Source organism: Carcharodon carcharias, chromosome 18 (genome assembly GCF_017639515.1).
Source record: "Carcharodon carcharias isolate sCarCar2 chromosome 18, sCarCar2.pri, whole genome shotgun sequence".
In the NCBI taxonomy this organism is placed as follows: Eukaryota; Metazoa; Chordata; class Chondrichthyes; order Lamniformes; family Lamnidae; genus Carcharodon; species Carcharodon carcharias.
Window position 1 is genome coordinate 23,552,092 of NC_054484.1, and position 26,899 is coordinate 23,578,990.

At 41.4% G+C, this 26,899-nt stretch overlaps 1 protein-coding gene and 1 long non-coding RNA gene across 3 annotated transcripts; one reads left to right on the plus strand and one right to left on the minus strand.

Moving 5' to 3' along the window:
* Positions 1-1,026: 1,026 nt before the first annotated feature.
* Positions 1,027-5,592, minus strand: LOC121290663. Its single transcript, XR_005945859.1, has 3 exons — positions 5,513-5,592; positions 1,729-1,840; positions 1,027-1,158 (listed from the first exon to the last, which is right to left on the minus strand). It is a non-coding gene; the product is annotated as an uncharacterized LOC121290663 (long non-coding RNA).
* Positions 5,593-5,637: 45 nt separating this feature from the next.
* On the plus strand, positions 5,638-24,987 carry ets2 (v-ets avian erythroblastosis virus E26 oncogene homolog 2). Of its 2 annotated transcripts, none has more exons than XM_041211404.1 (10): positions 5,638-5,899; positions 11,014-11,082; positions 13,439-13,553; positions 14,518-14,637; positions 15,454-15,654; positions 17,227-17,313; positions 19,469-19,702; positions 20,077-20,337; positions 21,470-21,588; positions 22,464-24,987. In XM_041211404.1, exons 2-10 carry the CDS (start codon positions 11,020-11,022, stop codon positions 22,677-22,679), a joined length of 1,416 nt encoding a protein of 471 aa, XP_041067338.1. In that variant the 5' UTR covers positions 5,638-5,899; positions 11,014-11,019; the 3' UTR covers positions 22,680-24,987. The 2 variants fall into 2 exon arrangements, with proteins under 2 accessions (XP_041067338.1, XP_041067339.1); XM_041211405.1 differs by lacking the exon at positions 5,638-5,899 and adding an exon at positions 6,720-6,738.
* Positions 24,988-26,899: the final 1,912 nt, after the last annotated feature.

Below are 26,899 nucleotides of genomic sequence, written 5' to 3' on the forward strand. Positions count from 1 at the left end.
AAGGCAAAATAAAAAATTCAGTCCTCAGCTGCTCTATCTCTGCCCCCACCACAACCCACCTTCACTATACCCCCACCCCTCAACCCACCCCCACCATTCCCCCCACCACATCCCACCCCCACCATTCCCCCCACAACCCACCCCCCTTCAATCCACTACCCCCCAACCCCCCACTACGTACCCCCACAATTCCCCCGCACAACTCACCCCCACCACAACCCACCCCACAACCAGCCCCCGCCATTCCCTGCCCACAACCCAGACCTGCCATTACCCCCCACAATCCACCATCACCATGCCCCTCACAACCTACCTTAACCATTCCCCCCCACAACCCACCTCCACCACAACCCACCTCCACCACTCCCCCCCACAACACACCTCCATCACAACCCACCCCACAACCCATCCCCCATCCCCCCACAACCCACCTCCACCATTCCCCCCCACAACCCACCTCCACCACAACCCACCCTTAACATTCCCCCCCACATCCCACCCCACCATTCCCCCCCACAACCCACCCTCCCTACAATCCAACCCCCTTCAGCCCACTACACCCCCAACACCCCCACAACCCACACCCACCATTCCCCTCACAATCTACCCCCACCATTCCCCCTCACAACCCATCCCCGCCATCCTCCCCCCAACAAGCCACCCCAACCATCCCCCCTACAACCCGCTCCCACCATCCAGCCCCCACAACCCACCCCCATCATCCACTCCCCACACAACCCACCCCCACCACCCCCTCCAACTAAACCCACCCCCACCATTCCCACTCACAAAACCATTCCCCTCCACACCACAGCCCTTCAACCAAGCATATACCCATTTCACCTTCCCCAGCGGGTCTCATCCCTTACTCAAATTCATCATGAAACAACTGAAAGGGTGCATGGGCAAACATTATTGGGTAAGCCCAGGAAGTGTTGCACATCAATACATTTTATATGCTGTTATATATAAAACAGAAAACTTCATAACATAACATTTTGTCAAACACCCACAATTGATTTCTCTCACATTTCTAATGGGGGGCATCCTGTATGGCGGCTTCAGCAGTGGTAGAGGCAGGCTGCCCAAGATCCCTGCCATTCAGCTACGTTTTCTGGGATTTGGAACGTTTGAGGGCCTCGCCAAAGACTGTTTCACCTACATAGAGATAAAAACAAAAAAACTGCAGATGCTGGAAATCCAAAACATAAACAGAATTACCTGGAAAAACTCAGCAGGTCCGGCAGCATCGGCGGAGAAGAAAAGAGTTGACGTTTCGAGTTCTGTTGAAGGGTCATGAGGACTCGAAACATCAACTCTTTTCTTCTCCGCCGATGCTGCCGGACCTGCTGAGTTTTTCCAGGTAATTCTGTTTTTGTTTACTGTTTCACCTACACCTTGGCCACTGAGAGATCGGTACTGGCTGAGGGGGGTGGAGTGACAATGGGTGAGAAGTGGGACTGATTTGAGTGAAGCTATTGCAGGGAGTGTGCATGGCACATGTGTCACCACCTGGCTAAGTTGCTGATGTACACATAGAAGTCTCTTCCTCAACAATAGACATCCAACATCTGTGTCCAGCTCAGAGAGAATTGCACATCACACCCACCCCACTAACATGGACCCTCTACATCAGTCCCTGCCACCAATGCCTGCTGGTACTTTCTTTTGTATTGTGAATCATCGGTGAAAACCAAACTCACTATCGAACTGGATTCATCAAAGTACCTGTATTTTGTGTAGTTGCACATCCTGTGACAATGCACCCTGGGTAAGAATGAGGTCACTGAGGAATCATCATCAGGTATGTTGGCAGATTGGTATGCCACGCGTGAATGGTCTGGAAGGCAGAAGAAGTAGATATAAATTCAAATTAACAATCTTGCCAATCAGCATACTCAGGCTTCTCATAGCTTAGTGACTTGTGAAATAAATGTTTAAATTCTGTCACCAGGCATCTGTGAGTTCCCAGTCTCTCTCCCTCCAATTATTAGGGATGCAGAGGTGCCACTTATCTCCATGGCCTCCTTCTCTGCATCTGTCAGCTGCATACTTTGGGGCAGCCAACTTTCAGTCCTCTCCCTTGCTGTTTACACCCTCTTCTCCAACATGTGTTAAATGAACAAGCCCATGTATAACTGTAAGTCACTTATTTGGTGAAGGTGACCATTAGGCAGATGCATCCAATTGCACAAAGACTGGGATGAGTGACAGTGGTGGATGGATAAATGGGGAGGTGAGGAAGTGTATAAGAAGTGAAGGATGGATTCTCTTGACACTTATTTGTGAAGAATGATGTGATAGAGCACACTTAGCAAGATGAATTGGGAGGTGGGTGAGTAGCCATAGAACACCACAGGATGCATCTGAAGCAGCAACTGAATTCACTTTTCCTGACTTGGTGAGGTCATTAAACTGCTTCCAGTTCCAGAAATGGGAAAAAAAACTCCTGTTGTTTACCTCCTGCATTACCTCCAACCTCAGTTTCTTGGTGAGACCAACAGGTTTCTTCCTCTCATTGCTGGGGTAAATGATCTCTCTCCTGCTCCTAACTGCACCCAGTATTATCCATAGGGAAGCATCATTACATCTGTGCTACCTTTTCTTTCCTGCATCCATAAAGAATAAATCTCAATATTTACATCCAAAACCTTCGAGCTACTGCAAATTTCACTGTTGCATTGGTCTTTTAATGCTGGTGTTTAGATTTGACTTTACACATTACGCCCACTAATGCAGCTCGGAGATCCAAAACCAGGAAGTAAAATTATAGTTAGATAACTATGTTGAAATCCAACATTCTGAGCTGCTAAATTTTCTTACAAGTTCCGCCTGTGCAATTTCTACTCCTCCATCTCCCACCCCGCCCTCCAACCCCACCCATCTTGGGCTCAGATCCCACGTCTGTGTTAATATCCAGGCCATACAAAAGCAAGGAAGTTATATGAAACCTTTACCAACCACTGGTTAATTCCTCAACTCGATTGGCATTCTCCAGAGCGCAGAAGCGAAATGGGGCATTCTTCAAGGTACCATCTACAATACCACACACTCAACATGTGCAAGCAAGAGTGAAAGAATGCTGATTTGTCTGAGGCTAACATGGCTGTGATGAAACCTGTCATTGAAGCCAAGTGTTCTGTTTTCATTAATTACAAGAGAGGTCCAAGTGAGAAAACTTTGAATGCACTAAGAGCTGCTTAAAGTCCCACAGACTGCCAAATGGTGTGTCAATGACTACTGGTTACAATTTTGCTAGAATATTTAGATGTCCTTTGACACAGGGAATTCTAAGGGCCTGTATGAGGGGATCAAAAAGGCGATAGGTCCACTAGTAAAGAAGATGGATCCATTGAAATCAAAAGCAGGGGAAATTATCTGCAACTGCAATGGAGAGATGGGTGGAATACTACCTTGAGTTGTATTCTAGATAGAACATTGTTACCAAGGCAGCTCATCTTGGACACCTAGAGCTAGGTCTCTAACCATAGAAAACATGCCAGTCATGGCAGAGCTGGACATTGAACAAGACAGTGAAGGAGTTTAGCAAAGCTCTTGACTCACTTGCCATGGGCAAAGCTCCAGGTGCTGATGCCATACTGCCTGAACTAATCAAGTACAGGAAACTGGCACTCCTGCAGCATCTGCACAAACTTTTCTGTGTCTCTTCGTGCCTCATTATGTGCAAGATACAAACACTATGGCACAGACACTCTATGGCATATTCTTCTCTTTGCTGCTGGTGTTTACCTTCAGGTCATCTACAGATCGTGTCTACTCACATACCAGAACCGATGAAAAGCTGTTCAGCCTTGCTTACCTGAGATCCACGATAAATGTGCGCTAAGTCCCCATTAGAGAGTTGCTCTATGATGGCTGCACTAACATTCCAGACTGATAATCACATTCAGCGGCAAATGGACAGACTCTCTCATGCCTGTAAAGTGTTTGGTTTCACCATCAGCATCAGGAAAACAAATCTCATTGTCCAAAATGTTGCCACACTGCCATCTATCAGCATTGACAACGTGACACCGGAGATTGTTGACAGATTCACATATCTCGGCTCTACGATCACCAGCAATCAGTCACTTGATACTGAAATCAACACATGCATCACAAAAGCTACAGCTGTTATGTCCAAGCTGAGTAAGAGAATGTGGAACAACAGCAACCTGACTGAGAATACCAAACTGAACTCTATCATGCCTGTGGCCTCAGCACATTCCTCTACAGCAGTGAGACAACATATGCCAGGCAGGAGAAAAGGCTGAACAGTTTCCACGTTTGCTGTGTCAGATGTATCCTCGGAACCACTTGGCAGGACAAGATTAGAGGTCCTGGAGTTTATTAATTCCATCAGTATGCGTTCACTGATAAGCCAACAACCCCTGGGCTGATTTGGCCATGTTCATTGGATGGATGGTAGCCATATACTCAAAGACCTTCTGTATAGTGAAGTGGCCATAGGCTATGGCCTCCTAGGTGTCCATGCCTCCACTACAAGGACACCTGCAAACGAGGTATGAAGATGATGGTCATTGACACGGACAGCAGGGAGACAGTCGCTGACAGACGTAAACTCCGGAGGCTGGCTGGGGCACTGGAAGAGGCAAACAGAAGCAAAAAGCCCTGCTGACTGAAAGAGGGCAAAGCAAAAGCAGAGGCCAGTGAATCATGCACCTTCTCAGCCCACTGTCTTCCTCTGCATGCCAGGGTATAGTTCCTGAGCCACACCAGGTGATGCTTGACACAGAGTTGACCACCATGACACAACCCCTCATCTTACAAGGCGGTCTGCTGCCGCCATCAGGTTAAGCATTGACTGGAGTACTGTGTCCAATTTGGGACACTGTAATTTAGAAAGGACATCAGGGGTTTGAAGAGGCTGCAGAGGGGATATGCTAGATCAGTATCAATGATGAGGGACTTCTGTAATGTGGAGAGACTAGAGAAGGTGGGCAGTTGTCCTCAGAACAGAGAAAGCTGTGGGGAGATTTAATAAAGGTTTTCAAAATTATGAAAGGTTTTGAGAGAGTACATAGGAAGCAACCTTCTGCACTGGGAGGTAGGTCATAATCAGAGGACATAGCTTTAAGGTAATCAGCAAAAGAACAAGAGGGGAAATTAGATTTTTTTTTGGATGTAGTGAGTTGTGACCTGGCATGCACTGCCTGAAAGGGTAGTGGAAGCAGATTCAACAGTAACTTTCAAAAGACAATTAGATAAATACTAGCTGGGAAAAGTACAGGGCTATGTGGAAAGAACAGGGTTGTAGGACTACTTGAGTCCCTCAATCGGTGCACGATGGTCTGAAAGATCTCCTCTGTGTTGTACAATATATTTTATATGTAGCTGTCACACAAAATATGCGCAGCTCAAGTGGGTCAATTTGGCAACTGTGTTGAAAATTAACCAAGTGTAGTCTTCAGTTTATGGCAAGCAACTTAATTCATGGCGATGAATATTAGGTGCAAAACAATGAATCTGAATCTCACGGGGTAGAGCTTACCACAACAGCAGAAAGCCCAACCAGCCTGGCGAGATAACCTTGTTTGGTGATGACTATGTTGGCGGCTCCTCCTGCATTGACTTCGTCCAATAAGGAGAAACCTGCAGAGAAGTTGTGGGAATTGATGTAAAAAGGCGAGGCTCTGATATTCGCTGAGCAGATTGTTAAGTGTGTGACCTCATTAAAGTTGGGGAATTTTACGGTGAAATCCTACCGCGATACAGAACTTCGGGTGTATTTGATATTCGCATTAGCCTTTTTTTTCTCTCTCTCACACCCACGGATCTATCAAACCCACTCGCTGTGGGAAGGGCGTTACTGGATTTTAACCGACCGATCCCACGGACCGTGAAAAACACAAACTTAACGCAGGGAAGGAGTCACACAGTAAGTACACCATTCTGAGTTTAACTCGCGATCTTTGAGATTGCTGTGTGTCCAATGGAGACTGTGAGCTGAGCGATCTCTGTTGTTATTCAGGGAGGGTGGAGTACATTCCAGTTTAAACATTGTAAAAAGAAAATAGTTTATTTTTCCGCCATGAAGGAGGCGGTTAGTTAAGTTGTTGCTATAGTATTTTACAGTCTTGCAGCATTTCTGGCCTAACATAAAAGTTTGATATCCCGAGTGCTTTAACGTGGCGTCGGGTACAGCACGTCCACTGCATTTTAACCCGTCTGTGGTTAATAGGTGATCTCTCCCCGCGAAAGTAGGGGAGATTTTAACACTGTCTGTATCTGTTAGTAACAGGATGAAAGCATCTCACTGTGCAATGGAGGTCTTGAAAGCGCAGAGACCTGGACTCAAATAGGCTTTGTTACCGTGTGATGGAAGTCACTGATTTAAATGCTGATCTCCCGTTCAGTTGAACTGGCAAATTGGGTTTGTAAAAACGCAAACTCCGAAGACCTTTTACCCTGTGCACCCAAGGCCTGAGATGTGTTATCTCCTCCTCCAGGAGGCTATCTCAGACCGGTTTGAGTCCACAGTAGGCTGCAGTCTAAATCCAGGCTTGAACCTCGTATATTTTGAGAGATTGCGATGGATTACTGAATGGAGGACAAGTATACTTTGGTCATGCGGGAAGTTTCAAGCAGCTGAAATGTGAACAATGTCGCCTATGCATTTTGTATGGAGTTTTGGATGAGTGTACATGTGGTTTACCATAATGCTATAAAACGGTTCGTGGAAAATGCTTTGGAAGTATTGTTTGCAGAGCCTTTGGAGTAAGCACTAATAGAACAATTTGAATTATTTCTCACTTTTTATATTTTTATGTAAATAAATAGAAATAGCGAAATGAAGTCAGGGTAATGTCAATGTAATAAAAACAAAAAAACTGCGGATGCTGGAAATCCAAAACAAAAACAGAAATACCTGGAAAAACTCAGCAGGTCTGGTAGCATCGGCGAAGTGCAACGTTGACGTTCCGAGTCCTCATGACCCTTCAACGGAACTAAGTAGAAATAGGAAAGGGGTGAAATATAAGCTGATTTGGGGGGGAGGGGGGGAGGGGAGGGGAAATCTCCTATCACTGCTTGCTTGTCTCAACAACCCCCCCCCCCCCGACCCCCCCACTTCTCTTCCCCCCCCCCCCCCCACCGCTTAAACCAGCTTATATTTCACCCCTTTCCTATTTCTACCTAGTTCTGTTGAAGGGTCATGAGGAATCGAAACCTCAACTTTGCTCTTCTCCGCCGATGCTGCCAGACCTGCTGAGTTTTTCCAGGTATTTCTGTTTTTGTAATGTCAATGTAAGCCTTTTGGTCCTTGAGTATTGTGTGGGTTGATCCATACATTTTAATGGCGACGAGTAGGTGTAACAACAAGAGAAGTATGTGCATCTTGAATTAGTTGATCCAGAGCTGGTGTGCGAAAAGGAGTTGCATTATATAAAATGCAAATTCATTCTTTTGTTCATTTCTAAATCCTTTCATGGCCCCAGGGTGTCCAAAAATACTTTACACCCTATTAAGTGCACCTGAAGTACAATTGCTGTTGAAGTAAAGTGGTAGGCAGTTTGCACACTGCATGTTCCACAGATGAGGGGGAAATGATGGTTGAGAGTTGCATATTGGCCAGGCTTGAGTGGAAACCCTTTTTTCCCCCAAAACAGAGCTTTAACATTCATCTGAGAGAGCAGTTTAATATCTCAAAGGTGGCATCTCCAATAGTTTAGTATTTACTATATTGCATTGAAGTGTTGGTGTGGATTTGTGCTCAGGTCTCTGAAGTTGGGTTGAATCTATGACTTTCAGAGTGAAAGGCAAGAATACTATCACTCGACCAAGGCTGGCAAATAAAACTGTTGCTATATTAGTGCCTTCCTGAACATACCTGGATCATGACAGGCCTTGTAATGAGATTCTTCAATTTACCCCATGTACTTACTATGTTGCTGTTTAAAAAGATCTGCTTTAGCCATGAGGGCTTTGCTGAATCCAGAAAAAAATGTTTGCTTAGAACAATTGGGAGATAAACTTGCTAATATGTGCCTATCTGAAAGATTATATAACATGTCTGAGAATTCTAAATAAACACTCAAGTATCACTGGTAAACCACTTATGCATTAACTAAAACAAAAACAAAAATACCTGGAAAAACTCAGCAGGTCTGACAGCATCTGTGGGAGAGGAATTTTCCTTATTTCTGTTGAAGAGTCAAACGGACTTGAAACATTAACTGTGTTCCTCTCCACAGATGCTGTCAGACCTGCTGAGTTTTTCCAGGTATTTTTGTTTTTGGATTTCCAGCAACCGCAGTTTTTTGCTTTTATCTTTATGCATTAACTAATTTCCACTTTCTACTCTTTGAAGGTTCGTTTTGCTTCATAAACTTTTTTTTTAATCAGATAAAACCATCAGAAGCAGTGGGTGGGGTCCTGCACACACTGTTTAAAAAGTAATCCTGCTAGAACTTTCTTTCAAAGTAACCGTGGAAGTGGACTTCACAAGTAATCTACTAAATTGTTGACCCCCTGCGCCTCCCCCTACTTCTCTTCCCCTTTCAGCTGTATTAAAAATGAATCAGAGTAATTGCTTGACAGTTGTAATTGTTGAGTTGGGGGTATTTATTCAATTTGTCACTGTCAATGAACTTGTGATACTCTGACAAGTAGACTATGAGTCATATAAATCTGAACAATAACATTATTTACACCTCAACCATTCTGGGTTTCGGATAATATATTTCCCTGTTGGTGGTGCACGTGAAGCAAAGGGATAAGCTGATCATAGAATCTGAGACGTGCTCTGCTGGATAGTTAAGGAAGCATCATTCTACTTTGCTAATACCATCATTCTGGAAATGAATGGGATACGTCCCTATAAATTTTATATATTAAATGTCAAATTACGGATATGAGATTCCTGGAGTTTTGGCTATTTCCTTTCAATAATGTTGAAAGTAGAAATGGAATATGTACAATACATCAGTCGGACTGCCTTCCCCCTAAGCATGCAGTCTCGAAGGATGGACCATTTAGTATCTGGAAAGTTTTCATGTGTGCTTCAGTCCACATAAATAATCAGTAAAATCTGTTACATGTGTAACTGGAGCTGATCCCCCACTCCCCTTGCCTTCTGCCCTCCACATATCCTCTTGTGCATTGCCTGTATACACCCTATGTTCGTAACTGTTGTTTTTACAGTGTTTTGTTACAGTAAGAATGCATTTCTAGGGGAGCTAGATCAGTACGTGACGGAGCAAGGAATAGAAGGATATACTGGTGTAGTTAGTTGAAGAAGTTCATGTGGAGCACAAACACCAGCATACACCAGTTAGGCCAAATGGCCTGTTTCTGTGCTGTAAATTCTATGAAATAATAGACATTTCAAAGACAAGAGGTAACATGAAGGAATAGTGTTTTTACCATAGATTATGATCTGAATTCACTATCTGAAATAATAGTGGAAACAAATTCAAAAGTAACTTTCAAAAGAAAATTGGATATATACTAGCAAATGAAAATTTTGTGTTGACATTGGGAAAGAGCAGGGAAGTGGGGCTAATTGGATAGCCCTGTCAAAGAGCAGGCACAGGCCCAATGGGCCACCTTCTGTGCTATAAGATTTATGAAGCTTGATGTTGGTAAATTGACAGTAAATGGTCCCTAAATACTTGTGTATTAGTTTTCTTTGCTTAGCTAACCAATTCTTCTTTGTGGAAATTAATTTTCATACTATTACCTGCCATTCAATGTAGTAGCACTATTATTTGTATGTGACTATAGGAAGACCCTGAAGAGTCCAGACCGAGGTTGTAAAGAGCAAGATGGTTAACAAGTTAAATGGAGAAGTAATAAGTAAAGCAAGAGCTGGGTTTTTAGATATGTCAGTTATAACAGGGAAGGACGACCAGGAAAAATAAGGAGTTCCAATTTGAAATATTGGGGAAATGAGATAGCAAGCATTCATTCCAGGACAGTATGCACGTAGTGAGGAAGATGGCAATGTAGAATGATTTGCTTACAGCAAAGTCAAATTTCTAAAGAAATTATTTCATGGAGATTTTCTCATCTTTTAAGACTATAAAGGTAGTTCTGGACAAGGCCCCACATGAAAATCTGCAAAAAATTTGCTCCTCAACTTTGAAATATTGGTTTTAGTAGCCAATAATTGAAAAGTAAAGAATGAATCAAACTAAAATTGTACTGTGCTAGCCCAAAAATTTCAGCTGATTAATAACAACAAGCTGCTCATCCACCAAGAGAAAGCATATTGACGGTAGTCTGATTCTTCATAATTTTATTCCTAGATAAGTTGGCTATTATTTTGACCAGACACCATGAACTCGCCTTGTGTATATGTGAGTCATAGCCCAAGGCAGCTTTTAATACTGTTTTTTGGGTTCCAGCCAGTATTCACAAGTACTGCCACAGTCCTGCACCCTCTGATTCATATCTACCTAGTACAATCACCCAGGTGCAAAAAAAATAAAATGTTACACCGTCTGGTTCAGTTTATGCTTTTTTATTCATGAGATGTGGGTGTCACTTGCTAGTCAATTTCAGAGGGCATGTAGGCCAGACCAGGTAAGGAGATTTCCTTTCCTAAAAGACAGTATAGAACCAGATGGATTTTTACAATAATGGTTTCATGGTCATCATTAGAATTGTAATTCCAGGTTTTTTTTATTGAATACAAATTCCACTATCTGCCATGATGGGATTCAAACTCAGGTCCTCGAAACATTACCCTGGGTTTCTGAGTTATTAGCCTGGTGACAATACCACTATGCCACTGCCTGCCCTTCTCAAGGTAAACAGCTAATCAAAGGAAAAACATATTAGACAGGTTAGATGCTGATAAAATCTTGGCTTTGGCTTTCCAAGAAAGAGCAGAGAGTTGATCGACAAAGAACTACATTTATATTAAGTGACCTTTTTTTATCTTCAACATGAATTAATATGGTATAAACAAAAATGCAGCTCTTTCTCATTTCTGAGGGGACAATGTTTGTTTCAGTCAGTTTAATTGTCTTTCCTTCTTGTCTCCCACAGATCAACATGTGTGATTATTTGAGGGATCAGGAAGCCCCTGTGGCTTTGGAGACCCGAGGAGTACTTAAGGTAAAGTTTAATATGACAAAACTGAAACTACCTCTCTGATATGTTCTTTTGAAGTTAAAATAAGCCTTTCAAGTTCTGGTGACTGTGTTGCTGCCTGTGCATGTTTTGTGAGCCAGCTACACCTTCAGCTTGCAAACCCACAAAAGAGAATGGGCCAGTGCAGATGTGAAATGCAGTTCCCCGGTGATATTGTGGGAAAACTAATCTAATTCAATTTTCAGAAGGAAATGTCTGCAGGCCCATCGGTGGTGACTTCTAAAGTTGGGACGTGTTGCAAATTCTGTTTAAAAATTACCATTCATTTTTTTTTTAAACACTTTCCCTGCTTTGTTTTAGTAATGGAATGGCATTTGTAAAGTTTGGCATCTTATGACTAGAAAAGAATGAGTGTTGTTTGTAAAGCAAACAACTTGCTTTGCTTTTCAGTTCAGTGTGGAACATCACTCTCCCCTGGTGGGTTAAGGAGATGAATACAGCACCCCAGTTCAGTATATCGTATGTGCTGCAAGTTCCCATATTATTTAATAGCTGAAGATAACTTTTTCTAATTTAAACTATGATCTGGATTCATGAGCACTTTTCACTTTGTATTTTGTTCTATTTTCACAGAACCATATGGCACAGAGAAGGAGGCCAATTAGCATGACAAGCCTGTGCCGACTTTTTGAAAGAGCTATCCAGTTAGTCCCACTCCCCAGCTCTTTCTATCTAGCCCCTTTAAAAAAAAATTCAAGCAAATATTCAATTTCTTTTTGAAAGTTAATATTGAATCTGCTTCCACCGCTCTTTGCAGCTTATGATGTGTGATATTTACCATTCTACATCGAATTATGCTATCTCATTCCACAGTGCGCACAAATTTTCTTTGATCAAACTGAAGTGAAAATAAAACCTTCCCCAATTATGATCGGCAGGCGTTACTGAATGAGTAAGCGTGTAAATGTTTAACATGTACCATACTTGGCTTTCCAGTTTACCTAATGCATAGTTGTGTTTTCATTAGTACAGACTGGCATGATTGGAGATAACGCCAGACTCTTATGTGACCATTGCAAAATAGGCACCCAGCCTGTTGATAAATTGGAACCTAGCCATCTTTCCAAGGACATGTTGCTGATATACAATGAGACAGAAGAATGCTCATTCCTGTGGAATAGTTTACATGTTTTATTACTGTTTAGTCTTGTCCAACATTTGATTTGTTTTTTTCTTCAATTTACCCTCTAATTCCCTGTCATTGTATTTTTCATTTCTGTTAAGGGACCAGGTTCAAATCCAGTTCATAATAATGGGTTAAAGATTATAACTCTCCAGTGACTGTGTTTAAACTCTGTTATGTGAAATTGGCTCAAGTAGTACAAAACCACTTCTTAAGAGGGTGTGGTACCGTATCACAAAACTAGTCTTCATTTTGGCTAATTGGCTAAAGATGACCTTAAGTAAGACCACAAGATGATAAAATGTCACCTGTAATGAACTAGAGGATGCTCTATGGAGATTGGATTGAAATAACATGGCTGGGTAGGGTTGAGGGACCGTTAGTCTACATCTGACTATGTTTAACTTGACTTGGAAGTGCTTGATGGTGTGGGAACTATTCCGTTTCCAGCACTACTATCTTTTACCTCAGTGAGACAAACATTGAATATAGTGGCAGCTCTAATGTAACCATTTGATTCTCCTTCACTGTGTTAGAAATATTGTGAAACAGGTTAAATCTAAGAAGATTGTTGAAATTGGGATGGACATAATAAGCAGAATGAATGGGCAATGCATTTTTCTTATTGCTACAGATCTGACAATTGTTTTGCAATGTCTAAAAGGCCTGTATGAGAATCCCAAGCCAATGAGCTTCAGTAGTGTCACTATATATTTTTGGACAGTTAGTTCAATTCACTGGTGTAGAATATATGTCCAAGTTGAAGTATTCTGTAGACTGTGACAAGAGTCTGAAGAACCATCACTTTACACCTCAGATTTCCAGTGAAAGGTATTTTATATATTTGTTCTTGGCATATGGCTACCTTAATAAGACCACATTTATTGTCCATCCTTAGTTGATCTGTGAAGATGGTGCTGGCTGGCTGCCACCTTCAAATGAGGCAGTGTTTATGTATTTCCATAATGTGGAATCCCAGGATTTTTACCTAGCAACATTGACAGAAAGGTGATACATACCAAATCAGGGTCATGTATGATGTCCCATCCCTAATTTAAAAGCAATACCAATTATGTATAATTCGTCAATTATCATACTCATTCAGATATGGGGCATAAAAATATCTGGTCATAGCCTTAGTTTACAAACAATAGTTGCTAGATTTTATGTAAGTTTCATTATTTATTTTTATTTCAGCGCCAGTCAGCGTTTGACATATATGAGTCTACTGGACTCGATGGATTACTGTCACATTTAGATGAAGAACAGAGTGTGCAAGAGGTTCCAACTGGCATGTCCTCCTTTTTATACGGTAAAATGTCTATTAACTAGGACACATCCATATTTAAATATTACATTTGTTATCACCAGAATGATGCACTGAATTCCGGTTACAAGTGTTAGTTTTATAACTTATTTTTTACAACCCAATGTTTTATAATCTCCCATTTTGTCTTGTAACTGCTTTCTAAGTGCTATTTCTAGAAGCATTAAAATGCCATTTTAGTGCATTTTTGTCCCATTCCATGAGCAACAGTAGGTTATTGTAAAGCATTGACAAAGTTAGTATTACATTAATCCACTCAGCTTTAGCCACTAGAACAGCATATTAACTAGAGATTCTTTGAGTTTCCTTCTGTTGTGACACCTTCCAAATTTAATATTGCACTCTCAGCAAAAGTAATGCAAAACAATGTGGATGCTACAAATGGGAAATAAAAGCAAAGAGCTAGAAGTACTCAGCAGCTCTAGCAGCATCTGTGCAGAGAGAAAGAGTTAACATTTCAAGTCGAATATGACTTCTTCAGAACAGTTAGGAAAGTTTATTGATGCTTGGTGACTGAACAATAAGAGGTTTGTGAATCTCAGCTGCACCCTCAAAAGCAATAAATGTGCAGAGATAACATCTGCTGCCAATATTTCCCCATAAGCCAAATCTTGTAATATTTCTTAATAATAGCAAGGTATTCTGAGACATTTTATAACTAGTGTGTGGAATGTGGAATTGCAACCATCTTAAACATCTGCCTTGACATTGTACAGATTTATTTGAGGTCAGGCTGAACTATCTAGTATGTCAGTTAAGCTGAATAATTGGGTGTTGGAATATGGCACTGGAGATTCATAGAACAACATCTTCTTTTGTCATTGCCACAAGATTTGTCTTGAGAAGGATTTATTAGAGAGGAAGATTAAAATAGGGAACTTTGAAGGAAATTTTTCTCGTGGTAGAAGGATTATTTGTCACTGCTCTTTTTTTTCTCTCTTGGCTACAGATGTTGGAACTAATGAGGTTCCACTCCTAACGCCTGGTAGCAAAGCAGTCATGAGCCAGGCTCTGAAGGAAAGCTTTAGTGGCTTTGTCAAAGAAAGATGTCGTCTTAGCATCCCAAAAGGTAATCAACCTGAAAACACTCTCTGTATTTACATCTCTCTCTCTCTCTCTCTCTCTCTCTCTCTTGACCATTGTTCACTGGAGCGACGTGGATGGTGATTGCAATACATGGAAAATATTTTGAGATTGGAGAAAGCAGTCCAAATCCAATGTAGACTCTAAACTTCACCTGCAAACTGCATCAAACTGCAATATGTACTTAAAACCATGAGCCATAAAAATATTAAAATGAGCCACAGTAAGTCAATTGGGTTAAATGCAACACCTCCTGCACAAAAGAGGCAGGCGGACTAGAAGGAACACAAGCTCAATCCATGGTCTAGGCTGAATTAGCCAGGCTGGAGATCTGGGTACAGCAACTGGTGTCAGCTCCTCTAGGGAGGATAATACTGAGCCAAGGTAAACACCCCTGATTGTTGCATTGTGAGATCTGCTGCAAAGTGTTGGGCGAGTTCCGGATTCAGCCACGCTCACCCATAAGTAATGAACATTTGGGCAATTTACCTGAGCTGCTGCCTGATATACCACCTAATGCAGGCATGGTCAGACTCTCCACCTTCAGGGGAGTTAGGAAGAATGATCTTGGATTAAGATAATTTAACTTTTTTTTTTGGATACAACAAAGATCCTTTTAAGTGAAGGTTACCACGTGCATGATCCATGTATAGATTCTAAATGTCTTCGTCCAGGCACTCCCACCTCACAGAAACCTTGATCTGAGCATAAGCATTCTGTCTTGGGGAAACTATACAATAAACATCAGCATGTCTTAAGTCAGATTTTGTGACCAGTTTTAACATTTTTGATTTATTTCCAGACCCTCGTGTTTGGACTGAGCAGCATGTCAATCAATGGCTACACTGGGCTGTGAATGAGTTCAGTCTGGAGAATGTCAATTTCCAAAAATTCTACATGACCGGCCAGGTACTCTGTGGCCTTGGAAAGGAACGTTTTCTGGAGCTGGCACCTGATTTCATTGGAGACATTCTTTGGGAGCACTTGGAACAGCTAATGAAAGGTATAGCAGTGTTCAGAAATACTTGCTTTAAAAGCATGAAACAAGTGGCCCTAATTAATGAGACACCTCTTGATAGGTCAATCTCCATAATATTTACAAGCATTCATGAATGAGTCTCTCTTATTTTCTCCACCAATTTCCTCCCATGACTTTCTCTCGTGGCCTCAGTATTGTTCCAAGACCATCTGTTGCCCACCAGTAACTCACCGTTGGTGTGAATCTTCACATTTAATGTTGGTATGGTTATTCAATTTCAGTGTGCACCACAACTGTCCTCTTTCAGCATTACCCATACTTGCCCCTCCAGTAATCATCCCTGGATTGCAATGTGGCCAATTTGTTTTTCCCACCCTCCTCTCCCCTCTCTAACCCAGAGGCCAATTTTTAGAACCTGTGCAATGGTCTTGGTAGAGATCAGCAAATTTTAACACACCCCTGTGATCAAATTTTCGGCCTTTTTTCTTAATTAGCGCAATTCAGTTGCTGACTGGCTAGGCTATCAGGGGGTTTCATGTCCAAGGTACTTGATGTTTAGGGATGCCAGTAATGGTTTGTTCAATACAGCAGGTGTAGAATAAATCTCCTCTCACTACTGCTTTAACAATCTCACCTGCCTGCAAACTCGAGGATATCACAGTGAATCAGTGTGATCTGCTTTCTGTTTCTCATAGCAATCACCCTTGACACTGCTTTTTAGTGAAATGAATTGGCTTTAGTCTACAACAGCCAAGAAATGGATCGAGAGTATCCAAACCCATTTAATGTAGAACCTTTACTACTGAGATTGAGAGCCTATCACTCTAAGCTGTATTGGAAGAAGCGAGAGGAATAATTCACTCCACTGACCTGTCCTGAGCAATGCTGAATAAGAATGATCTGGTGAATTGGATTTAATATTAATCCCATCTAACTGTCTCAGCCTTTAACTACAGCTAAACAGATTATGACAAGTGATTTTCGAATATGGGTGTCAAAAGCCTTTTTATCTTTCACACCATAGCTAGGACTTTATGGCCCCTCCTACCCAGCAGGACATTATGATCTCGCCGAACTGAATAGAGACTTTAAATGGCTCGTCGCATCCGCCGGGGAGACGAGCTGCGGCAGGGCCCATATGTACAAGCTTTCAATTGAATGAAATAATAAGCCAGAGCTACCCATTATTTCTTAGTTAGTGTTTGTGATTCCCCCACCCCCCCTGGCCATAAACATCACAAGAGAGCTTCTCTGTTGCAGAGGAGTGAAAGGTTCTAAGACTAAATGAAACTGCCGGTTCCAAAATGTCTCAAGGCCTATCTAATTCCTACCCTCCTGTTCTGGACTTGTGCACAATTCCATTGTATGTCTGCAGAGTGGTAGCATGCTGGCTATGCCTGTGATTTACCACGTGCTGGGTTCCTGATCTCACATAGTTTGTCAGAGATAGGTGTCAAGCAGACATGATCTAATCTATGGAAAAGAGGCCTGGAACCAGTCAACCCTCCATGTTTTCATTCTGAAGTATTTTAAAGCAATTTTTTTTTATTATTTATAAGAAGTAATTAATTTGGATTCCTCTTTTATCATTCTTAGATTGCCAGGAAGCGCCACAGCTGAACTATCTGGGAACTTCCTCTCTCATCAATGTAAACTCCCATTGGGTGGACAATAATTCATTTGGTACGTCTTTTTCAAATCCATTTATCATGGTGTACTCTGATAATATCCTGTTGGGGTGAACAACCCAGTTCCATGCTAATAGGTTCCACTTAATATCGCTGGGGCAAAATCTGACAGCCACAAATAGCAGCTCTTTTTTATGAGCTATTTGATTTCATTGTCTACTAAGATCCTTCCCCTTTTCTTTTTGAAAAACTTTTGACATTCTGTGAAAATGCAGTTCTTTTTTGTAACTTTTTTCTGCAGCTGATTATTCACAAATTTTTGGTACAAAGTTCCCAGATGTTGATGGTTGCATTTTCACATTTCATCTAAGCGTAGGGCATCACAAGCAATCCTGCCAAAACATCCCATTAACAAAATAACATCATGTAGCTTTAATTGTACTTCTATTTTAAATTAAAATACTACTTGTTTTTTTTTTACCCTGTGGCAGTACAGTCAAGAAGTTAAAACCCAGAAAAGCCTTCAATTAGAGTAGGGTTTGAGGGTGGGAGTAGTTAGATCAGGGAATGCAGATGTTAATCCGGTCCTGATTGTAAGGTCACGAAGGAGGGGGGAGATAAATTTCCTCAGGGATTTTCCTACTCGGTAACTTTTTTGAAAGAGACTTTTCAAAATACGTTCATGGGATGTAGGCATTGCTAGTTAGTCCAGCCCATCCCTAATTGCCCTTGAGAAGGTAGTGGTGAGCTGCCATCTTGAACCGAAGAAGCCCATTGAAAACCGGCCAAACATGGAAGGTACAACATGTGAACAGCACATAGTCACTCTCATGGTCTGTTGTACGTCTTTTCATATAACTTTCATATAATGTCCCACCTCCACTCTGATTAAATCTATGACAGCCTTCCAACCCTGTTGGCAAATGAGGCCCTTAATTGGGCATAAATTTCACACTTGAGGGTCTCCTCCTTTCACCACTGGCATTCAACCAGCAGCAGGCAGGGGAACACGACAAGCAAACCTATAGGTTGTTTGTGGTCTCCCAGGGGTGAGGCCCCATGCTTAAAGGCACTCGGTGTCTAATTGATGGACCTGGCATCAGGTAGGGGTGGCCCACATAGAGTCACCTGCTTGCCCTTGCTGCTGACCATACCATTAACCTCCCCCTACCCTTCTGCGATACCCCTTCAGCCATCAGTTATCTCTGGCCTGGATTGTTCTCCGAGCCTGGGCCTCCAGTGGGTGTCATTCTGGCAATAGCAACCACCTCCCCAAAGACACTGCTGAGCAAAGGAGCTGCCAGCTTCTGATTGGTCGGCAGGCGTGACTCACTGTACCTGGGGTCCTGATCTCGTGGAACATCAGCTGGTGACCTCTTAACTGCCTGATTGGTGGGCCTTTGCTAAAGGAGGTGATGTGGGTCTCTCACTGGCTCTCTATCCAATGCCCAAGACCTCTGTCACCTCAAAACTCCCCCCTTGGTCTAAATAAGCACATTCGGAGACCAATCGGAATCAAATTACTGTTGCTGTAAGGAATTTTTTCTAGCTTGGCCTTTCTTTAGACAGGGTCAAGCTAGATAAAAGCCAGTTAAAAAAAAAACTAGGAATTACTGACTTTTTTTGAGGTCTGAAATAAGCAGACACTTTTCAAAACATTTAGATTAGTTTGTCAATGTTTGGCGATACATCAGTTCAAGATTAATGCAAATTTTACCAGTTTGTTTAGGTTTGGCCTGAAATAAACTCTGATTATCTTTTTTAAAAACAGGAATAATGTAGTCTTATTACTTTGAAATTTTGAGCCAAGCCAGTTTTCACATTATCCTTGATGAGAAAATTGAGGGTTTTCTGCTTCGACCCTGACTCCAGGTTTGATGGGCATGAGCTCAATGCAGATAGTGTTAATCCAACTCTCCATGGAGTGGTTAGTTGATTTGGCTTCACTGATGTGCAGTCAGTTACAGGAAGAATGAAGCTGGGGGAGTATGAAAACTGCATCCAATGTGAGATATACAGCAGCCAAGTGGTGATGGTCACTATTGAAACTCAAATAACTCCAGATAAGACTGACTCTAGTAGCAACCACTATTTAAAATTTGAAGTGATAAATAAAAGTTTGGTTCTGATTGACTGGATCCCAGTCAGAGCAAATGGAGGAGGTGATTTGAATAATGATCCTGATGATTTTTTTTTAAATATACTTTCAGAATTCCGCTCCAGTCAGGCCCAGTGTGGAGGGCAGCTCTCCGATTTCACTGGAAGTTTCCTGTCAGAGCTTTGTCAGATCTCATCAGATCTAAGTAAACCTGATTTTCTCAATTTGAACCGAGGCTTCCCGATTCTTGCTAACCCACAGTTGGATAATGTGGAAGTGAGCAGCTACTACATGCAGCCAAAGCGAATAAATGCCAACACTCTGCACGTTGGCATAATTGACCAGGGTAAGTGTGAAAGAGGAACTTTAGGAATGAGGTTGAAAAGCAAAATACCCAATATCGATGGACTGGGGTGGAGGGGGTCAACTATTGGCCTTACTATATGGACCTGACTTTAACTCTTAAGTGAATGGGTTTGAGTGAGTTTAAAATGTTGTCTGTGGTTTCACAGGCCAAGCCACACTCTGGCACCACACACACACTCCAAACCAAATTTTTTAAATGGAATGAGACAGCAAAAGAAACACAATTGAGCTAAAGAGCAATGTAAAGTGAGAAGCTAGAGTTAAATAAAGGAAGACAGGAATATGATACTGTTATCATTTCCTTTGTGTACTCTTCCAACCTTAACATTGTCCCCCTTTCATTTTTTTTGTCAGTTGAAACCAGGAAGCAAGGATCACTTGAAAGCATTGACAGCTTCGAAAGTACAGGCCCACTGTTGAAATCCTGGAACAGTCAGTCGTCTTTGTGTGACATGCAGCGCGTGCCTTCGCAGGATAGTTGTGATGACGATTGGACCCAGCCCCTCTGTCCAAACAAACCAAATATCTCATTCAAAGATTACATCCAAGAGAGAAAAGAGCCACTGGAACAAGGGAAACCAGTCATCCCGGCAGCAGTGCTTGCTGGATTCACAGGTAAGGGATTCTTTGGGGTGACACCAATCAAAAAAGGAAAGATGTTTCTGTATTTAACTCTCATCTGTTCTTCAAAAGTCAAACAAATTCATTAAAAGAAATCTTGTGTTAAATGTTACCTGGTTAGATTGTCTGACTTTTAAAGGAGATCTCTAACTTCGTTAAATGGGGGAGAATGCCCTACCCTTTGTGAAAATAAGCTATGTAGGTCAAAAGGCCTGGGTTCACTTGTCTGTGCTGAGTTAGCTGAACTCAGTACAGGTGTTATAAATGACCGTGGCTCCTCCAGGGGATTAAAAAAGTCAAAAGTCATCCACCACTTGTTGCTGTCCATTGAGGCTTGTTGCCTATCGTGTGTTGATGGACTTCAGATGAAGAGGGAATCTGACAGGGCTGTGATGCTGTCCTTAGAGTTAACAAAATTAATAGTCCAAGTTCACATACGAAGATTGGGCACTTGAAAAAGAAGTAGAGGGCTACCTGCACCCATGGAAAGTGCGCTATAGCAAGAGCTGGAGGGAGGGGAATGGAGGAAACCAAAGGAAAAAATTGCTATATCACCTGACCTGTTCATAAGTACATGATGGTAAGGTTTTCTGGAGAGATTCAACATGTAACAGTACAATTTTTCAGCACTGAGACAGAGGCACTCTTCCTGCACTGCTTGTGACTTAGTCATAATCAAATTTCCCAAACAGCAAAAAAAAAGTATTGTGTAGGCTAAGAGCTTTAATCTAGGTTGCAGTGCTGACTCATTAAATAAGTAAGTATTTTACATTCGATTGCCAAGAATAACAAATCCCATTTAGGGGTCAGCCATTTTACTTGTTTTGATTTTCATGGTTAGCCATGAATGGATGACAATATTGTGAGAAACTATAATTTTCCAACTGTTTCTTCAGAATAAAATGCTTAAGTTGAGAAACCACATATTTTTCTCATTAGGATGCATGATTGTTGAGTGTTTGCAAAGTTAATTTTATGCTTGGCCATGAGAATTGAATGCTGTATGACCTTTGGCCAAAAAAAAAATCTGTATTCCAGGTCCAGATCTAAGGCATTTGGAAGGCTTCAACACCACTTTGTATTTTCATTTTTAATTTGCATCTTTTTTTTTATTTATTTTTTGCAGGAAGTGGACCCATTCAACTTTGGCAGTTCCTCTTGGAATTACTGACAGATAAATCCTGTCAGGCGTTTATCAGCTGGACTGGGGATGGATGGGAGTTTAAACTGACTGACCCTGATGAAGTAAGAATCTCCTCAATTATCAGATTGAGTCTGTGAAAAGGAGTTGGGGTTCACATTAGTAACACTTAACAGAGCAGCATAAGCACTGTTCATTTGACAGATCCTGGCTATTCTCAGATAAGGTGAAAGTCTCCAACTATTAAGATACCACTTAATTAATTTACTCATAAGGATGTGAAACATTTCAAAAACGTATTGAACTTAACTGTTTTTAATATTTAACAAGATTGAATATTTGATTTGAAATTTCACAAACAGTTATTAAAAAGGCTGAAATCCCAATACATACTAACCTCGAACAATTGAGTTCTTCAGTAGGGAACATCTGAATGAGATGTTGATGCCTATTGAATTAAGTTGTCTACTTGGGAATATCAGACTTCTTAAATCATAATGTGAATGGCAGTGATGTCCACCCGACCTAAAATTCATTATGGTATTCGTCATAAGAGTAGAAGGTATGCCTTCATTCAGTGATCCTGGGCACCAATGAGCACGATCACAGTTGAACTATCTTGGGGAGGCAGCAAATGAGACGAGGTGCTTCAGTGGAGAGGAGGGGTAGACTAGTGCTCAGGACAAGGGCAACATTGACATGGCCTGAAAAACCTGCTGCTCACTCCCTTGGTCAAAGAATGATGGTTAGTGCAGGGAGACTTGGAGGAATTAGATACTGTATATGAGAGTGAGGGGAGAATCCGAGGTAACTGATATAGTTCATGTTGCACAGTCAAAATCTCACTGTATAATGCCAATTACATTTCAGTTTTGAGTGTATTAACACAGTTACTGTATTCCCCACAGTAGTGATCTGCAGTTTTGCTGCAGCAGTAATCCTGAATGCTAACACCTTTTACTTTCTTGCTGGGTCCTAGGTTGCTCGGCGATGGGGCAAGCGCAAGAACAAACCCAAAATGAACTATGAGAAGTTGAGCCGAGGGCTGCGCTATTACTACGACAAGAACATCATCCATAAGACATCCGGCAAAAGATACGTCTACCGTTTCGTCTGCGACCTTCACAATCTGTTGGGATACACAGCAGAGGAACTTCACGCCATGCTCGGGGTCCAGCCAGACACAGAGGATTGATGTGTTTGCTGTGCCTGGGTAGCCGCTTTTTTTTTGTGTAACTTCCCTAGCGGTGAGAAAGTGACTGGCAGGTGGTCAAATGATTTCACCTGTGGACTGGTCTGATATGGTGAGAGATGTGTTGGTTCTATCTACAGGGAGGAACGATGCCACGGAGGCATCTTCCTTTTTGCCAATTTTGGCAAAAATAACAACTGGCGATGAAAACCCTTCTAATACACTTACTACTTACCTGGGTTGAGATGTGGAAGTATTGATCTGTTACATCAATTCAGTGCAGCCATGTGTTTTTCCTTCTGATTACAAATTGCCTGATTTTTTTTTTTTATTTAAAGAGGTTTTCTTTCATCCTTATGTTGGAAAAGCTTGTCTGAGGACTCAATATATCTGGTATCAGCAAGAACTGGTTTAACATGGCATAAGTTAAAGTTGTGCTATTGTAGTTTCAGACCAAAGGTGTTGCCATAAAATCGGAGTGTTTTGTTTGAAAGCAAGGCTCATTCCCACAAGAACAACACTGTTCTTTGTTCTGCAATGTCTTTCATCTCTAGCTAGTTAATATTTATCTGCCACATGAAACGGCTCAGTTTCCTTTGTTAAGAAATGGATTAAGAACGTAGATATAAGTTGCCAGAGCTCCGTAAGATAGTCAGGTCTTTGAAAATATCAGCTACACTCCACACTGGAGTTCTCATTTCTTTATATTTATTTGGTAAATCCAAATTGTTCCTCAGAGACCAAAGGCCAATGTCTGCTGAACAAAACATGGAAATGTTAAACTGTTCCTTAGCAACTATCAGGAAATATTTTAACATGCAATACACTGATTAATCCATTGCAGTCATAATCACATCTGCAGCCTGTAAAACCAAAAGTTTCCATCTGTCGTCGTCCATTGTGCTGACTGTTCCAAGAATTAGTGCTTATCTAAAAGATTGTCATTTTAGTAGATGCATGAAACTGATGGCTATTATTTTTTTTAAATTTAAATATTGCAATATAATTTAACAGCTTTATAAAAATGGCTCTGGCAGCTGTTTCCTATCACTTAGCTATCATTCTTTTAGCTGCCAAGGTTAAGGCATTGTGAAAGACTGCTGGAGAGGCTCAAGTGGGAGAGTTGAACAAATGCAATGATTTCAGAAGGCAATAAAGAGTGCAGTCTTTTTACAGCAATATACTGGGGAGAGATTCCGCCATTAATTATTTTTTAATTTACTGTAATGTAAAGTTTTTTGTAAAATATATATGTGTATATATTATTTGTATGGCTTCTGGGTATGCAGCAAATATTTTTGGTATCTCGGCACTCGAGCCTAATGTAATTCTGTTGATTATTCAATGGAAAATTGATTGAATCAACTTATGTATGACTGGGTCATGGATTGAGACAAGTTCCAGAAGCTAGAGGCTCATTTAATGGAACTGGTCTTTCATTTTAATCAAGTTTTTCAAGCTGTTAATAATTACAATGTAAGGAAGTTTGAATCTTACCCTGGAATGCCTCAACCCAGTTATAGGTTTATGTGGGCCTCTGATGAATATGCAGAATTTTGGGGAGAGACAGTGGTGTAGTACTACTCTCACTGGACTGGCAATCTAGAAGGCCAAGCTAATGGTCTGGTGGCATGGTTTCAAATCCCACCATGGCAGCTGATGGGATTTAAACTATTCTAATAAATCTGGAGTAGAAATATAATCTTAGTTTCATGGTCACGCTTATTATCACTGATTGTTGTAAAAGCTCATCTGGTTCACTCATGTCCGTCACAGAAGGAAATCTGCCATCCTTACCTGGTCCAGGTCCATAGCAATAACTGCCCTCTGAAATGGCGTAATGGGCCATGCAATTCAGGGGCATCTGGGGGTGGGCAACAAATTCTGGCCTTGCCAGTGATGCCCACATCTCATCATGAAAAAAGAATGGGGGGGGTGGGGAATTAAATCACCTGACCAAAAGGAAAAAAAACAATTAGCCTACCGGTTGTTATGAATCCAAAGAAAATGAAACTCTCTTGGCATTCCAGTTTTTATTTTGGGTTAGGTACAAGGGGATTAATTTTATATATAAATTATAAGGCACCTCCAGAAGGGCTGATGTTGCAGCTGGTTATCTGCACCTAATTTGACAATTGTTGAAAAATGAAACAAGCCGGGAAAATATTTTGCAAAACTTTATGGAGGTTTTGTGAATGATGCAAACTGTAATTTCCTGTACAGTGATACGAATTTGTAATAAATATTGATGTTTTTGTATAAACTGTTGTGGTTTCAATATATTTTTGAAATAAATCAATTTCCTGATGAATGCCTGAAGTACTTTTCTTCTTGGTCAAACAAATAATTTAGACGTTAAATCACCCCAGGGAAGGCGGTTGGCCCTATGTGCTCCTACAAGGAGGGAGTGCCAGGATTTTGATGAGGGAATGATGACCAATGTCCAAATAAGAGATGATTGTGACTTGGAATGGAACTTCGAGATGGTGATCCCATGCACCTGTTGTCCTAGGCCTTCTGCATGGTGAAGGTTGTGGGTTCAGGACTTGCTGCCAGAGGAGCTGTGGCAAGTTACTACAATGTAGTTAAAGACTGCAGCCCCGGTATGCTGGTGGTGGAGAATGTAAATGTTTATGTTGGCATATGAAGTGCTGATCCAACATGCTGCTTTATACTGGATTATGTTGAGCTTCTTGAGTCGGAGAGTATTCTGAGACACCCTCCTGATTTGTACCTTGCAGGTAGGAGAGGGTGAGTAAGTCAGGAGGCGAGCTAGTTTGCCTCAGAAAACCCTGCCTTTGACTTTCTCCAGTAGCCATGACACTTAAGTGGCTGGTCCAGTTGAGTTGCTTGTTCATGGTGACCAACAACAACTTGCAGTTATATAACACCTTTTATAATAATGAAATATCCCATGAGTGCTATCAAACAAAACAATATCCAGATTGTTGATAGTGGGAGACTAATGATAAAGACATTGAAGTCAACAGGAGGTGGTTTAGACACTGCTGGAGATGGTCATTAGCTAGTACTTGTGTGAATGTTGCTTGCAACTTATCAACCCAAGAACTCAACATATTTCACTGAAAATGCTTTAACCTTTTTATGGCAATTTTGACAGCTTAATGTGCACTGTTACAGCTACTAGCTTTTATTCCAGATTGGTTTAACTAGTTGTTCAGTGCCATTACCACTAGTGGAAAGCTATTTGACTGTGGACAGCATCACCATCAAAGCCATCCTATCCTTACTCCTCATCTGCATGCTTACGCTTTCTAGCAAAGTGATTAGGAAGGAGAGGACCCTTAATTCCCTGAGCAAGGTGTACTGAGGAAAATTGTGACAACCTATCGTTGTTGATGTGAGCTAACTCGAGACGAGAAATCACAAGTTAAGACCTGTTCAAGATGGCGCAATGCCCTCACGTACTGAAAATGATGTGAAGTCAATTCATTTTTATGATGGGCAAACAGACCTTTCGACCACCTACAAAGAACAGGTCAAGAATTTGATGGAATATGCTCCAACCTCCCTTGAAAATATTTAGGTAAGCACAGAGGAAAAATACCATATTGGGTGTGTCAGCATAGCTTGGATGAAATTGTATTTGTACAGGTGGCGTAGTAAAAGTTGGCACAGATCCTGCAGGCAAGTGGCAGCTGAACCGGAGAATGGAACAGTAGTACAGGAACTAACTGTGAAGTGCGTCAGAAGATGGTAGATTGACCTAATTTGGACAGCTGTTTTTCTAGCTGCAGCTCACACTGTCACACTGTCGTTGTGTTGAACAGCTTGTGGCAAGGGAGGAGTTGAAGTGGATATTACAAAGAGAACATGTGACTAGCTTGTGTCACTGCTACTGTTAATGGTGTCAACATCAATATACTCAGGCAGTGAATGGCAACTTTTTACAATTGCTGAAGATCCCAAACTCAATATTTATCAGTTTTGATATCCTGTGAAAGAACAATTAAAATGCTTGCCTTCACTAAGATTTCCTGATTGCCTTGTATGCCTTATATTTATTCTACCTGAACTCACAGTTCAGATAGGTCAGTTGGTTGAACTCAAGATTTGGGACCAGAAGTATCTGAATTCTGCTAAATTGCATTCACCTAAGTCTCATACAGTCTTTCATTCTTCAAAAGTCACAGAAATCATTGTCAGGGTGAAACAGAAGTCTGAGCAAGGACTGAATAGTAAGTAATAAAAACAAAAAAACT